Source organism: Plectropomus leopardus, chromosome 17, assembly GCF_008729295.1.
Source record: "Plectropomus leopardus isolate mb chromosome 17, YSFRI_Pleo_2.0, whole genome shotgun sequence".
NCBI lineage: Eukaryota > Metazoa > Chordata > Actinopteri > Perciformes > Serranidae > Plectropomus > Plectropomus leopardus.
In genome coordinates, this window is record NC_056479.1 from 21,856,401 (window position 1) to 21,874,336 (window position 17,936).

A 17,936-nucleotide genomic window follows, 5' to 3' on the forward strand; every position below is an offset into this window, starting at 1 on the left:
CACACACACATACACACACCACAGCCAGTGGAAAAACACTGTGGAAGGATTTAGGCTGAGTGTGATCCATATATGTGTAACATATATCTGGCAGCTTGGATTATGTGTGTATATGAGAGTTAGAAGAGCGTGAGAGAGTTTTATGTGTTTGTGTGTGTGTGTGTGTGTGTGTGTGTGTGTGTGTGTGTGTATGTGTGTGTGTGTGTGTATGTGCTTGAGACAGTGACAAAACAGGGCCATTTCAGCAGGTCCCTTGCGGTCACTAACCCTTTCCTCTCTCTCGACATGTCTTTTTTTCTCTCTTTGATACTATCTCTATCTAAAGCTCGATCACTTTGTTTCTTCACCCCCTCCCCGTCTCTCCCTTCCCCTTCTCTCCTTCCTCTTTTCCATTTCTCTCGCCTTCCTGAGCTGACAGACCGATACAGGAACACGCCCAGCAGAGAGTAAGGGTCACTTGACAGAAGCCAGGGAAATGGCAGGGGTCAGTGCTGAAAGTGTGCCTTATGGATATATCATCTTTCCACCAGGTCAAGGTGCTCAGATAAAATCACTGAATCACCAAGGCATGAAGTGAGCCTTACACCCACCTGCCCTTTCCGCCAAACACACTTCTCTTTTCTCTTCAAGCAATATAAAAGATGTAGATGGAAGAGATGAGAACAAGTAGAGGAAAAATAATTAACATTTAAAAATGTTGAAACCACAGTTACTATTTCGTTAAGGGCAGACAAAAGCAAAATAGATATGTACATATTCATCATGTAAAACCCAAACCTGATGTGCCACATGGTTTGCTACACAGAGTCATCCGAGCAGCCGTCATTGGATGCTGTTTGGAAAAGGTCAAGCTTTTCAAATATACATGGCAGGTGAGTGGAAAAACCATCTGTCTATCACCGTCTATCACAGGCCAGTAAGGGGAAGAGCAAAAACACCTTTCCATGGAGAAAAAGCTTAGGGCTTTAGGGATGCTTTTTGCTCTTCTTTCAATTCATGAATACCCCCCAAGTGGCCAATATTGTTTTGGTCACACATCCAATATTTGCTATTCACTTTTAGCTCTGTTTTTACTCTCCACCAACTCCTGAGTGAAATATTTGGCTCTTTATCTACTAAATGCTCTACCATGTCCACCAGCTAGTCTCTAACTGTGTCTGCATGCCATTTGGTGCTGAGGTAGTACCCAGTGGGTTTTCAGAGATTTTTCACTGAACACAGCTGTGGACTGTAAATGAAAGCAACACAATGAGAGCTGTGAGAGTGAACGAAAACGGTAAAATCGTTAAAAATGTTACAGGAGATTACGCAAAGTGGCATACTGGCAAAATAGTGTTAAATCAAAGGTCAGGTCATGGTACTTGCATTACTGGTTTAGGGGGGGTCTGAATTTGACTTGGAGATAATTTCGGGTAATGGGTTGGTTCCAGTACTAAGCTTTGCAGGAGTGGGTTGGTGCAGGTTTGCAAAACTGAACACATGCACAACACAAAGATGCGGAGAGTTGCCGATTCAGGTGCAAATTCTCAGGTGCAACTCTGTTTGTCATTTTAAACATTAGGATTCTGTTGACAGATAAATAGTCAGAGGGCTTTTATTTTTAAACAGAAACAGGAAAGGTTTAGTAAAATAGAAAAAAAATGTATTTCCTCATCTCTGTGACAGATAAAGGCATCGAAACTGGACTCAAAGATGGTATGGAGTCAATATAATCATCAAAAGACAATTTTTACTGTCTATTTTTGCTGAAAACTGTGCACATAAAATGGGCACCCAAATAAAAAACAACAGGTTCCGCAACGTGGAAGTCTTAGATCCGGTAAAAGAGGGTGAACGTGAATTCAGAACATGTATGGCTGTCTTTCTCTGTTTAATAAGGATGTGGGTGTGAGTGTATTATGGTTTGTTGATTTCTCCTGAGTGTATTGTGTATTGAGTAGACTGAAAATGGAAAGACAGCTTCTCAGGGGGTGGGGTTAGCACCACACACTGATACCATCATAAACCATATACCCCAGTGAAATTCCAGGAAAGTATGAACATATGGAAAAAAACAGATGCTGCCCAAGCCTATTATACATTTGCACACATACTGATATAGTCTGAAAGCTTTGCAACAGTTAAAATAGGTATGCATTTCACTGCCATCCGTTATATTCTGTCGGCTAATCCCAATCCCAAATCCCAAATATTATGGCATAAATTAAAAATTAATGAGCTACACATTTTATTTAAGTCTCTGCTCCACAATTCACAGAGCCATTAAATGTCAAAAACTCAAATTCTCTCTGCATCACATGCATTTGTTTGATGTTTGATCTCTGCTCTTTGCCTGTTTAAAGACTTCCGTGTGACGTTCATTTATAACTGTCCCTCCCTCTGTTAATAAGATCTTTTGTCTTTTTTCGGCCTGATCCCAACGTTACTCTGCCCTGCCTCCCACTCTCTGTCTCTCTCCCTTCCACTGTGGAAGAGGTCTGAAGTTGCAGTCACCAGAGCAATTAGAGACTTCATGTTCCTCCTCACTGTCAAGAAGAGGCAAGGATACACACATACACACGAAACACACACACACGAAACACACACACACACGAAACACACACAACTCACACACACACACACACACACACACACACACACACACACACACACACACACACACACACACACATACCCACGAAACACGCACACACGAAACACACACACACACACACACAAAACACACACACACACCACCCGTCCTCTGCCGTCCTCTGTGCTGACAGGCACTGGGCAAAAGTTCACTCTGCCACTGTGCTAACTATCTCCCTTTCTCCTCCTCTCTCTCTCCCTTCTTCACTCTGTCTCCTTCTCACGCTCTGCCTTTTCAAGAAAAGTGCTAACTAGCAATCTCTCACTTCTTCTCGCTCTCCGCCCGCCTCTCCAAGGGCTATCATCCCGTTCTTTCGTCTCCATCTTCTTCTCTTTCTCTTTTATCTGTCTTTCACAGAGAACTTGTCCTTCACTCAATGTTTTGCTTTTGTTCCTCTCACCAACTCTCCATCTTGATCTGCACAATAATTACCCCTTCTCATCCACCAGTTCCATCTTTCTCTCTTCCCTCTTTCATTTCTCCTTCTTTTATCTTTCCCTGCTCATCTCATTTCCTCCATTTTCAGTGTGTCACATATGTTTGCAGTAAATTTGCACGCTCCGGTCGTGCTCATTTGGCCGACTCTGATATTTTGTGATAAATATTGTGTCAGTGCACATGTGAAGTGCTGCAGACTGCATCCACAAATCTGCTCAAAACATTGTTTGAAGGCTTACTTTGCTGATTTTTAACCAGATTTGTATCAAAATAATGTGGGTAGCATGTGTCAGTAAGCATTGGTAAATTTCTGTCCATTTAACCAGTGCAGTGAATTTCTGTGTAATGATGCAAATTGATGCCAAACACGTTGTCCGGCAGAGTTTTGCTTGCTCTTGGGGCTGTTGCTCGAACTACAGGCTGTACTTTAACAATTTCATTTTGGCAACCACCACGGACACAAAGATTATAAGCAGATCAAGAGACAGACTCGCCCCCCTCTCTCTTTCTGTCACACTCAGACAAAAATACGATCAAACGGTAAAACTAGGCAGTCCTGATCAAATATATATCAGGATTATGTTACTGCACTGCCTGCTTTATGTCTGTATTCTGCTGGTTGCAAACTAGTCAATCATATTTGTATTTTCTTAAACATGTAAGGAAAACCGAAGTCATAGATCTCCTAACTTCATCACCGGCAAAATCCTCGTTGTCATGATCAGTCTGTCAGAAAGAACAAGGTCATTTCACTTGTCATTTTAAAGTTGTAACAACTTTACAAAATTAAGTAAATGCAGTTGAATTTCTAGTTAACTTAACACTTAGATATAAAGTAAACAGAAATTAAGATTTGTAGTTTTACTTTCCATTTTCAAGGCATCAGTTTCCAAGGTTATTTTAATTAAGATCAGCTTGTCAGATCTTTCAGTGCACAGTGCATTCTGGTAGTTGCAGGTTTTCTCCCTCTTGTGCAAAAGCTCCCTCTTCCTCTGCTTTCTCTGATCGTGTAGCACCAATTTCAAAAGTTATGCGTCTTTCTACTGCATAGACATACTAATTTTTATTAAAGGGCCATCTTTCCAGCAGTGAAATTCTCCTCTAACACCTCCAAATTGGTCTATCTCTTGACTCTGAATCAAATGAACTACACAGAGCATTGCCTCTGAAGGGAAGGATACCGAGATAAATTCACAATAAGCTTCTTTATCATGTCATATTAGATCGACACAATGGGGCTTCCTGAAAAAAGAAAAAAAAAATTCCCTACTTGCATATTCATCTTAGACTTTTCTCCAACTATTAGGCGGTCTTGAAATGATGCCACATTCTAATATCAGAGTGCCTTGAAGAAATGAAATTCCTCCATCTGTCAGCCCCGCGAAACTCTCTTTGATCTCTCCCAGGTGAACACCGACTCGGCCATAAGCCTCCTACTCTCTCTTCATCAGAGGAAATGAGAGACGTCAAATGGCAATCTCATATCATAACTATTGTGGTCTCATGGGCAGTTGCATGTCATTCATTTTCTGTGAAGTGCGGTGAGGGCAGCGCCGCACATGACAGCTGGGGAAAGGTGAATCACGTACTTTTTTATGCAAACCGCATGCTGGAGTTTTGTGTGCACTGATGCAGTCAATGTCCATCACCCACTGAGGCTCTTGCGAAGGAAACTCTCTTCACAGTCCTGACCATTTGAAAGGCCAAGGTTTCCATGAAGTGATGGTGGATTCATCTGAGCTGGGCATAATTGTGAGCCATGAATCAGTGACGCTGGTGCCTCAAATAGCCACCACACAAAGACAAAGGCTCGACTCAAAGGCACTAAAAGGCCATGTGATCTGCAGACCTCCTTGATATTCTAATGAGTCTTCTTGGTCTGCTAATGTGCTCATAAGTAATCATTACCAAAGGGTGGACCTCAAAGCCCGCGCAGCAAGTGGGCAAATGGTTCATGCTGAAACATACTGACGATCAATCAAAAAGTAGAATATTCATAAACATCCCTTAGTGACTCATAGTTTCCTCACACTTTCTACAAACCAGCAAAACCGGACTGGAAGCATTGCCAGATTTCATGATAGATGTTTGCTCTTTCTTACAAAATATGACATTCTTTGACACAACTCCACTTCTCTTTCCTCTACAACAGTTTTTATAAAACTTGTATAAAATACTTAAAAATATTAGGCTCTTCAAGCACCACTACCATGATTAATGTTAACACTGAAACCTGAGAAAACTGGCTTGATTTCTGTCAAAAACATGGGAAGAAGGCAATGAGCAATGGAGGAAGAAATGACCCAAAAATGAGAAAGAATTTAGAAAAAAAATATTAAAAAGTATAAGAAAACTACTTTTATTTTTTTTTTTAAAGAGAGAAGTAAAACAAACAAAAAACAAACAAACACGTAAATTACCTGGTAAAAGCATTTAAAATTAGGAATAATTCTGTAACATAATTTTAAATATTAAAATAAGACATAGATCATTTCCCTAGCTCTTTTCTTTTCCAGAATATATATTCCTTACATTCAAAAAAATAACAGATCTACTAATTTCTTGTAATTTATGGAACATTCATTACCAAGTTGCTGATGGCCTTTTTTCCCATGTTTTTGAAAAAAAAAATCACACCAATTTGCTGAGGTTTCAAAGGTTTAAATACTTGTAAAAGGCTTTTTAAAGCAGCACAATAAAAGTGATGTCGCTCAGGGTTTCAGAGGTCTAAATACAGTAGCATTGGCCTTCCCTATTCAGCTATAGACAGTTCACACAAAAGGCAGCATTCCTAATTGGAAGGTTATTTACTGTTGACTGTTGTTGGCCACAGGCACACTGTACAAAGGAGGAGCACTAGAACTGGAACTTTAAGTTTTCCACACAACCCTTATACACTGCGAGGGCCAGCCCCTCATCAGGTGCACTTGATTATCATCCATTTGGGTTTCAACAGGGCTGCTTAAAATAATCTCCTACTACTGAGCCACACTTCTATTAATTTAAGTTCCCATTTGGAACCACAATTTCAGTGGGTTTTTTTTTAACCATTCATTTTACTTTCACTAACTATATTGCCATCACAGTTTAGCTCGAAACTAATGGATGTGTGCATGCTACATTCAAGAATAAGACAACGCAACAGTCGGATAGTATATGAGAACAACAAATATTAAAGGAAAGGCAAAACTTATTTTAAATGGCATTACAGTAATCACCGTTCTGCACCGTATTCTGTTACTTTTTTTATATATTAACATGAACTAATTTTCAAAAACAATTTCCAAGATTTACCCGCATACCACTAGAGGAAGCATGCATATTAACCATGGTAAATGTACCAAATGCAAATGTGTGCATCCTCGGAAATCTAAGGTATGACCTGCCCTACTCACCCTATGATTGGCTAGCATTCATTGCCATCATTGATTGGATTGGTTGGCTTTGAGGAAAAAGAATGGGATTGGTTAGGGTATGAATGTCAGGGTTAGTCAAATAGAGGCAGAGTAAGGCAGGCCATTCCTCTGCTATCCAAGGATTCGAAAATTCACATTCTGACTGTCTAAGAAAACTGGACCAAATAAAAGTTTCCCAAAAGTGAAACCAAAACATCTTAATTGCCTCCTGGTGTCTGAATGCAGTTTAGGTCATAAGCCCTGCCCCCTCCGAGTTAGCAGATGGGACATGGGCCAAATTAAAAACTTGAAGTACACGTCAAATAAATGTTTCTGAAAGACGGTTTCTGTCTTTTAATATAGTTAAAAAAGGGGAGTTTGCATCATGATTGACAGCTTTGTGTGCCACTCAGTGTACTCATGATCAATGGCGGTGCTTGCAATTGATCGAATGGTGGAAACTCAATACTGTAAAGATCACTACTGCACAGACTCAAGCTTCAAATAATATCACCAGTGCAAGATGTCAGTGTCTGTATCTGGGCTATTTTGCCTTTTTGTACAGTGGGAGGAAGTGGAGATGCTTTATCCGTCTTCTATCCAGTCACTGGTACCATAGTTTGAGAACCAGTGCTGTACTTCAATGGCAGAGCCAGGTACCTTCACTTTTATTTTATGCTTCATTTGGTTACAGTTAATCTCCCCATATTTGTAATAAAAGAATATGTATATACACAGTAATACTTTCTATGTTCCAACATGTTAATGCATGCAACTAGAGTTTGCTATTTGTTGTTTTAATAGCATTAGCCAAAGGCAAACCACGGCAGAATGTATTCTGAAAAGAGGAAATTTATTCTAAAAAGTAAGGACAGACTGTGAGCTGTCACATTTGATTTATTAATAATTCTGTCTGCTGGCAGTTTAGCTTCCTAGTATAACAAGACAAGAATATTTGGAGTAGAATAATTATTGCTTTGCTTATCTCTAGCTGTCTTTACAGCTGCCTCTGGTAATAACCATAGAATTCACATTCAAACTAATAAAATGTAAGCTTTTGTTGCTTTTGTTCTAATCCTCCTATTTCAAGGGCGATGCCATGGAGGGTTTGCCCTCAGTTCTGAAGGAGCAAAAGCAGCAAAATACAAGACAGAGTGCCTGTTACATATTTTATTGCCAGACGTGAACTATTTTTTACCCGAGGCATAGCAGTGGCTTTTCACCAGTTTATTTCCATATCACAATTAAAAAGATCTAGCATCGTTTTAAACTGGAAAAAAAAACTTTAAATTCACTTTTCAGAATGTTTAGTTTGTTGGAAATATTCAATTCAGTGCTAAATTCTGCATTCAGTGCAGCTTTTTCTTCATGTCTGTATGTAAACACACTCAAACATATGCATGAACACAGGCACACACACAAACACACACAAGCATAATCCAAAAGCACACACACAGACACATAGACAGACACAGACACACACACACACACACACACACAGCTCTCCTACAGCATCACTGGGTCTGTTCCTAACTTGACCAGACAGCTAGTCATCACCATCGTCCTCATTTCAGGGTCATTATTGTGTTGCTGTAACTTTCTTCAATCATTTATCTTTTTTTTTTCTGAAGAAAAAAGTATTTGAAAATTTCCGATTTGTTCAGGAGAGTTTTTGGGAGGTCGGAAGCAAAGAACAGACTCACTGCAGTGCAGAATGACTCATACAATTTATATAGCACTTTGTGGATAATAGATGAGAAATAGCAAACTACAAAGCACTCACTTGGATAAAATGTACCCTGCAGTTAGTGGTGATGGAGCCATTAAATGACTTATTAAATTCTCTCAAGAGTCCCAGTTTGTGTAAAGCAATACTTCTGAGTTGAGCTGACATAAAAAGGAAGACATGATTCTTTTATGAGTTAAAAAATAAGGCGGCAAGAATGTGATGATGACAGGTGGAAAACAAAAAGAGAGGAGAGAAAAAAACATGCTCGTCTGTGTGTGAGTTCAAGCTTATATTGTGAGTGTGTACGTTTTCTGTTTGTGCACCTCTGACATTTATCTGTGCGGTACATCCAAAAGCAATCTGCCCTGCTGTTACTGAGTTCAAACAAATAGGAGATGCTGTCTAAAGTATTGCTGCAATATACAGTACAGCATATATGGCGTACCGCGGCGCTGAAGCAGAAGGTAGCAAGACATCAGAATGCAATTCTCTCTAGGAATGTGACATTGAACTAACATATAACCTGATTATGGCAGAAATTCAAAAGCAGTGTTGCCATAATCCATAATCCAACATCAGTGCGTCACGATAACACACTAAAGTATGTTTGTACACATGGATTAATGCATGCAGAGAGGATGCGGACACACGGGGTGTGTACACAGACACTGGCTAAAGTCTTAAACATATGGAAATGACAATCACACACCCTGATTCACTGCAACATAAGCTGAAGTAATGTGGAAAAGGGAAATAAGGCAGCAACAAGGTTCCCACACATTTCTACCATTACATTTTCAAAACTTTTCCATAACTTTTCCATAACATTTTACCTCATTACCATGACTATAAGTATTTTAAACAGGGTAGGACTAAAAACCCTCACTTATCAGACATTTGTGAATAAGCAAACTGCTAGCCCTTGCTATCTTTACTAACAGACTAGACATTCCTGCAGCCAACCAGCTACATGTGCCAAAAGACCAGACTGGCCATGCCCCTTTTGGGGTGATAGATAACCAAAAATCTAATCAACTGTCACACAGTGTAGCACTAGATTTTAAATGCAATGCGTTTTGCATAATTTTAGACATATTTTGGATTTTTTATGAACATATCTTAAACGCTTTGAAACCTGGAGCAATATCAATTTTCTTTTGCTGCTTTCAGATGCCTTTCACAAGTATTAAAACCTTTGAACTCTGAGCAAATTGATGCAATTTCTTTCAAAACATGGGAAATCAAGCCAATTTGCTCATGTTTCAAAGGATAAAGCAATACCCAAAATCATGTTTATCAAAACTTTTCCAAAACTTTCTGTTAAATCCAAAACATTACTAGGCCTAAAAAAGAGATTTTCTAATTTCATAACTTTTCCAGGAATTTAATGACAAGTGGAAGAGGTACACACATACATCAATCAGCCAAAACATTCAAAACCACTTAAAGATTAGGCGGATGCCAGCAAAAAAAAAACCACCCACTTAAGAACAGCCAAGAACAGCCCTTCATGGCAACAGCTCTCCCTTATGGCAGTGGCCCCCCAGCAGGACAATGGGCCATGCCAAACTGCAAAAACTGCACATCAATGTCCAAAGGAACCTGACAAAGTGCTCAAAGTGTCAACCTGGCCTCCAAATTCTCTGGATGACATTCAGAGCTAACATCCGGAGGTCCTGTGTCCACACCTCGACTGGTCGGAGGCCTCACCGTGGACTTGGCTCTGACCTGTGGAGACATGGATACAGGACTTCTAGAGGTGTCCTGTGGCGTAATCACCAACATTTTCATTAGTAACTGTAACTTAATTATACTTTTTTTCCCAGTAACTGATTGCAATTACAAGTGGCCACATGGATGCCAAGACCCCAGGGTTTCCCAGCAGAACTCTGCATTGTAACAAGATGATCAAAGTAATTCACTAAATCTGTCAGTGGTTTTCATGCTCTGGCTGATTGGTGTACAAACCAACACATTTCCTACATGTCATACCTAGCAAATAATCAACAAGCATATATAAGCCACAGAGTGGTTTCTAATTTGCCATTTCCATGATGGGCTATGTGCAGAGCCGCAGATGGCTGTCAGACTGTTCACAAACACGCTGCAGTCAGTGAGGAAGCCACAGCGAAATGGTTTGTGGTAAATCCACATGACATCATATCAGTTATGCAAAGATTCCTCTGAGGCTTTAGGCAGATTTCGCTCTAGCTGTCCATTTTACACTCGAGGATTTTTAAAGTACATGAATTTCATTCATAGATTCTCTGAAAATTTTGACATTTGTTCCATTAAATTCCACTGTCCATTAATGCTGCTGAAAATGGAATAAACAAAAGGAGATAAACGTAACGTAGCATTACTCATCCTGTTTTAGTATCCTCTTCATCTTTTAACATTCACTGTGAACTTGAAGCTGCCATAGTATAAAAAGCACATGTTCATTGCAAACTAACTACAATGGAAGAGTAATGCATGTGAAAGAGGTCACACAGAGTGTGTGTATACTGAGGCTTGGTACTACAGTAGTCATTAGAGTCACTTTAAGCCCTTCATCTCTTCTCCGCTGTTCCCCACTCATCTCCTCTTCCTCTCTCAGACAGTACAGACACTAATGGAGTTTGGACTAGACCTCAGGGAGAAAAGTGAGGGAGGAGGGGAGGAGAGGAAGCAGGGAGGGAAGAAGAAGAAGAAGAAGAAGAAGAAGAAGTGAGAAAGAATGATGAGAGAGCAGGGTTCATTAGAATCAGTATTGGTATTCACTTTAGCTATGGGATTTCTTTTAGAAGCATGAGCATTAGTGTACTAATAAGTTTTATTTATCCTAAACAGAGGTTTGTCTCATTAATGTTTACACCTCTTTTCTAAAGGAGACTTTCCCTGGGGTAAAAGGACAACAGTTCATACTTGAAGCAGAGGCTCATTAAAATAACTGGAACACTCACATTAGCGCATAAGATGAAAGCATAAATGGAAGTTTGGGAAGAGACAACATCTCAAGGAAGGGGGAAGTGATGCATAAGTAGAAAGGAGTGATTGTGTTTGTGAGTGAGAACAAAATAGAAAGCAAAAAAAGAAGAAATGACAGAAAACAGACAGGAGAACAAGCAGGAGATAAAAGAAAGACACAAGAGTGTCGCTCAGAATTAAAGAAAGACTTTTGATGTTCTTTAATAAAACATCTGTCAAAACAAGTGGGATAACCGTTCAACATCTATATACATCCATCAAGTGGCAAGCCTCACAGCGGGTGTCATCGCTAAAGAAAAGACATAAATCTACCGTGTAGCCCCACAGCAACTTTTCCAACTAGAACCACAGAAAACAGGACAGAAAGTTGAGAGAAAGAAAACCGCAGAAAGACAGAGCGAGAAGATGAGAGGGAGAAGGTGATGTGTCCCAGGTGTGCTCTCTATCCTCAGCAGTAGTTAAGAGCAAGGCACAGCAACGCCTCAGCCATCCGTCACCATGGAGATAACAAGCTGTCAGGGCCAGATAGGATCATGGGCCACAGAGGCCGGTCACTCTGCGTGAACACCACAGCAGCCAATCAGAGGAGAAGAAGGAGAGGGGGTGAGATAATGTGAAGAGAAAGAGAGTTACTGGCATCGAGCTCTTCCGGAGAGAGAAAAAGGAGAGGAGAATAAGACAAAAAGGGAGAAACAAGAAAGAAGAACTGATGGGAGGAGGAGAGGACAATAAGAGAGGGGCAAAATATGAGACTGCAAGGACAACAGAGAAGGAAAAAAGAGACGGAGGGAAAGGAAAATATGCAGAAGTACACGCAATTGTAATGATGTTTGGACGGGGGAAAAAAAAAAGGATGGCGCCCAGAGCCACGCATCAGTCAATGCTCAGCGTCTAAACAACTCATATACACATGCCAGCACATTTCCTTTCTGAAATGCCGTGTACTGCCAGTAATTACCCAGCCTTTCCACTTTGAAAATACAGCTTAAAAATGCTCCTATACAATGTGTGCACTTTGCAATTATAACTAGGAGTCTGAAATAAGCTGTGCAGAAAAAGTGCTACAGTGGAAGAAAATAAAATGTTCACCAGACCACAAAAAAATAGTAATAATTTAAGGACAGATTATTACTCTTACATATGTGTGATAAAACTAAAATACTCTACAAGCCACAAGGGATGTCACATAAAACTCCAGGGAAGATATTGTACCGTCAGACAAGTCCGCGTATGGCTCAAACAATAAATAGCTGAAAAGGGCTTTCTATCTCTCTCTGTGTTTTTGGCATGAGTAACTGTTGACAGGTCAGGTTTCCATGGATGCAGCAGATTGTGCTATTTGAGGTAAAATGAAGTATGAGTGACCTGACGGGCTCTCATCTTGATCTGTGGAGAAAAGCGTTGATGAGAGGCAATCTTTGCCACTTATCTACGACCCGACGCAACAGACCAGCTGCAGTGCGCACACAGAATTACAGTCTTTTCTCTCCATTTAAGAAATTGACCAAGTGAGGGGCAGGCTGTGACCCCTTATAGATTTCACCTGTAAAATTTGCTGCAGTGGAGAAGGGGAGATGCTGATGAAGTGAGCAACTTCTTTGCTAATTTGAGGCAAAGGTGTTTCATTGCCTCCCTCCCATGTTTTTGAAAGAGATTAAGCCAATTTGCTCAGGTTTACAGGGGTTAACTACCCAACATATAACTGAGCAGCTTAGCTGATAATAACATTCATCATAATCTATTTGTTGATTTTATTTTGCATTAATCATCTGATCGTGGAAAGTAATTATATCTGACTATATTTCTCAAATAAATGTTTAAAGAAGAAGGGTTTAAAGAAGCTTAAAAGTGAATGACCCAAGTGAAGTAAAAGTATGTAAAATTTTACTTAACAACCCGAGTAAACGTATTTAGTTATATTTCATCACTGTCTGTCAATGACTGCATGATTGTATACATGTACCAGAATTATAGAGATTTGTGCCTTTTAATGCACTATAACAAATCCATCAGAGGTGAGGGGCCGTATTTGGACACACATCCGATCTGCTAACAGTCTTGACAGGAGTGAAATAACAGCTGCTGCAGTATCGCAAGTCAGTAGAAGGCAAAAGCGGAGCAGAGGGCAGAGCTTCAATGTAAATTGGGAGAAAAAGCTTAAACAAATATACAGGTAGAAACATGAAAAATTAGCCTACAGGGAAATTTTAACACCCGATACAGACAATATATATACAAAATTTACAGTGGTGTTGTCACTACTCTGGAATTTCTATTTTCTATACAAGACTTTGAAAGCCAAAACAATTTCTGATACCATGAGGAAAATTTGACAATGTCATGACAAATTTAAAATTTTTACAAAATGATAAATAAAACAAGGTCATGACATGATAGTGGCAACTCTTCTTTTTTTTGTAACGAACAGCAGAATTACTGTAGTAAACATGAAAAACAAGAGCGAGCAAGCAAAGGGCAGCTGGTTCCTGTGTGCTAATACTGAAGAAAATTCATATTGAAACCATTTCAAATATTCAGAATCTGTATATATCAATAAATACATATTTATAAATCAATGTTGTTGACAACACTTATCTTCAGAAATACAAATATTTGACTATTACAAAGAGTCCCTACAACCGCCAACTGTTATCTGTGCAGAAGAAGATTAGCACTACAGGTAAGAGTGAAAATTTGTTTTTGATTTTGGGCTGGACTGTACCTTTAAAGAGACAGGCACAAAGACGGAGTGTCCCAGAGAGTGAATAAATGTGTTCCCGCACAGACATTATGAGAAAAATAAAGCATGTAAACATCTTCAAGTAGAAACATAAATTTGAGGTTTGAACCTAAAAATGAGCAAAATCTGTCCTCTTTAAGAGTTTGAAAACAATGAAAGAGAGGGATGAGGGCTCATCTATGCTGTACGGTATGTACAGAGTGTGAGTGCACACTCTGCAGAGCAAGAACAATAGGGAGAGGGAGAAGAAGTGTGTGGGGTGCATTATAGAGAGGTGCTCCAGGTGCTCTGCTGCAGGCAGGCGTGGGAGAGCATCACTGTGTGTGTGTGAGTGTGTGTGTCACACTGAAGGCCTCTCACAGCTACTGTGCAGTGAACAGAACTATTGATCTGCATAGAGATGGTGAAACAACCACTTATTGCCCCCCTACACACGCACATTGAGACTTCAGATACACCACACTGAGCACAAGCAAAACACTATTTGATGAAGGTGAAATGAGGCTCATCTCGTCATGATTTCGGAAAGGTAGCATGCTGCTTTATCATCTAAGTCTACTAAAACAAACAACTGTGCTGTGCTCATATTTGGTCTGTACATAGGCAATCCAATGTATCTATATATACGGTACAGGCTGCTTTAGTACGATCAATACACACACTCAAATCATTGCTCCAGTGCAGCACACATCAAACACCAAACTCTTGCTGTAGTTTAAGACCCACACACACACACACACACACACACAGACAGACAGTAGATACATACACATGCATCTTCCCAGTCCTACACAAGTAAAGGCACAAAGCCTGTGAATATACTGCCATCCCACACACATACATACACACACGCACACGCACACACACACACATCAGCAAGTTTCAAAACCGTCTCAAGTAACACAATCACAATAGGCAAAAGTAACATCTCATTCCACCGGAATGGGGGCTGAAGTGTACGTGTGTGTGTGTGCGTGTGTGTGTGCGTGTGTGTGTATGTGTGAGTGTGTGTGTGTGTGCATGTGTGTTTTCTTGGCTTTCCAGCTGATTCCACAAGAGGAAAATCATCTCAACTCACAGCAATAACAACCTTCCCTCAAACCACGACACACTCACTCGATCTCTCACACTGACTTTATATTTTTCCTCACACACTCTCAAAAACACACTGGCACACATACACACAGGTGTGTGTGTCTCTATGTGTTTTAACATGCTTACAGTTTCAGCCAACTCGGGTGCCCACCAAACCAGTGAGCTGCAAGAGACGCTGGGGCGATGTGAAATAAGATTTGAGTGTGTGTGTGGGCGTACAGTGTGTGTATGCTCAAGCATGTTTTTACCCTGTGGCGTGGGGCTAACTGAGAGCAGCAGAGCTCAGCCATAAGCAAGCAGTGTAAAATCCCTCTGAAACCTCTTTCCCTACGAACATCAAGGATGGAGTCTGAAAGGCTAACAGAAAGTCTCGCTATCCAAGTTTGTCTGTCCGACAGTCTCCTTCCGTCTCCCACTGTCTCCCTGATTTTCTGGCCATTTGTTTGTCTGTGATACAGACATATTAGCTTCGTGTTAGTCCATCCTTACCGGCATACTGTTAAAGCGCGGGTTGAATGTAAAGGCAACTTCTAACTTCTACAAGTAATTTCATGGGCTTTTGCATCAATGCTTCACTAATTTTCTGTCAGAAAAATCTGTCTTTGTGTCATAAACAGACTTTTTGCTCAAAATGGATTAATCTAACACAGCCTATGCCCTGACCTCCATCATTTTCCACTACATTTTCTTTTCATATGTCACTGCAATCTCCCTTGACTTGGAAATTAGGGGTTTAAACTTTAAGTTAATCGGTTCATAATCCTTTACTAAAATACAAACATCAAAAAGGTAAAAAAAAAACAGTTTATAATATTACCCAGATGATAATCTAAAAAATCCTAAAACTCCTCACTGAACATTTAGTTAAAAAGCAAATGTTTTTCTGCATCTCACATAGGACACGCATCTGTTTTAGTGAAAAAAAAAACAATCAAAAAAACAAAACAAAACAAAACAAGTGAGGGCATCCTATCATTTGACATGAAATTTGCGAACGCTTAAGATATTATGTGTTTTTTGAGATTGGTGTGTGTGCGGACTGTCTTACTGTTTGTTGGCCAACAGTCTCTTTGGGTGCTGCTGGACATGATATTCGTGATTATTCCGATGACTGAAAGTCATCACGACCGACCTATTATTATCCCACCAGCTGGTAGGGACTCCAAGTTGTCTGGAAATTGTCTTGGCCAAAAAAAAAAAAAAAAAAATCCATACCATCTGTTGCAGGCCACATTTTGGCCTTCATTGTGGCTAAAAACTTACAACTTTGTTGTGTTGTAGCCTATAGACAAGTTGATACTGCTAAATCAGGAGAATCAATCTGCTCGGTGCAACGCGCTGCAGCTTCGTCAAAAACAGATGAAGCATGCATTATTCTCAACTTCTGAGACGCCTTTGAAACACATTGCAATGTGTCTGCTGGAATAACAAAACCAGCTCAGGCAGCTGCCTGGCGGAGAGCTGCCCTCTACTGAAGACACTTTACTAGTTCTGTTTTCTAAAAAACAAATACGCTATTATCTTAACAAACAGAGTGAATATGTGCAGAAAGAGATTGAGAATAGTTGTCCCTGAAGGCTCTGCTATTCTTTACACATCACAATGATAAGTCGTGTTCACAGAGGTTTGAACTGACCGACTGACCAGGCAAACATCTTACTGACAGTGCAATCCTTGGAGCCCTGCACTCAGACGAGTGGGAGTTAATAGGGCTATAGTCATATTGCACTTAGGTGCAAACATACACAGACAAACACGCTCCTGCAGTAGTGCGGCAGGCAGCCTAGTGTGGTCTCGTCTGTCCCTCATGTGAAAGGATCATCCCTAGTCTCACCGCCTGTCAGTTTAGTCAGCAAACAGACAATTGCTTGTTCTGTCACACACACAAATACAAATGTACACAATCCATTGTTCAAGCAGCGCAACGCTGATCACTGCAGTTGTAGCTGTATGAGGATGTCAAACACACTTACCTTGAGAAGATTCTGGGGATGTCTGTTGTACCGTGTGGTAGCAAATCCACAAGATAAAGGAGTGACAATGGATGGGAGGAGGGTCAGAGTCAAGATGGATGAAAATGCAACAAAAGAATAAAAACAAAGACAGATGAAATCACAAAGCAAAGAAACTGTGACTCTGCAAAAGTGGATGACAGAGAAGCGGAAAAAAGACTGAAAAAAGAGGGACTGGATACAGAGAGAAGAGGAGCACCATTGTTAGATCAGGAGATGAAAAGATGCTACATGAAAGGTTTACCAATGAATAGAAGAGGTTAAGAATGAGTGCTGATGTTTTAAAAAAAAATATCATGACGAGAATTTCATCTTTACAACTGAGCATGTAATTTGGAGCTGATTCGTGAAGAGGTGAATATTTAGGGTGAGAAAATGATGAAGGTTAAGTGATAAAGTAAAGGTTATTGAGGTTAAAGGGGTCAGTTCCACCGTTGAATAAAAGGATATGGGCTGGAGACCATACGGATGCACCAGTTGCGAGGACAGGTGGTCTGCTTGAGGCAGAAGAAGACCACAGGCGCCAGCTCTGGAAAAGGCACCACAAGAGTGCTCAGGTCACTGCCGATACTGACGTCATCACCTGGACCCACTTCTTCGATGATGTCATCACCCTGCGCCAAGCCGTATTCCTCGCTCTGCCCTGGCCCTGCTGAGGAAATGCTCCCCAGCGGCACAGGACACTCCTCGCTCGTCATGGCAACCCAGCCGAGATCTGAAAGACAACGTGCGATGACACTGTTATTGGAGGAATGAAATGATTCCCACATTGTTTAGTACACTACAAATCTCCAAGAGACTTTAGATAACAAAAAACGATTTGCTTTGATTTAATCACCACACAGTGCAACAAATAAAAAGCAATTAAACTAGTTTATTCCATGAAAGTTTGACTGGACACACTTTAGGTTGTGCAGTGGCTCTA

At 40.4% G+C, this 17,936-nt stretch overlaps 1 protein-coding gene across 1 annotated transcript in view; it reads right to left on the reverse strand.

Moving 5' to 3' along the window:
- The window catches only part of LOC121956285 (voltage-dependent T-type calcium channel subunit alpha-1I-like), a 147,677-nt gene extending 129,968 nt beyond the window's left edge, over window positions 1–17,709 (reverse strand). The window contains 1 exon segment of the mRNA XM_042504425.1: window positions 17,462–17,709. Coding sequence (XP_042360359.1) covers window positions 17,462–17,709 — 248 coding nt within the window.
- Window positions 17,710–17,936: the final 227 nt, after the last annotated feature.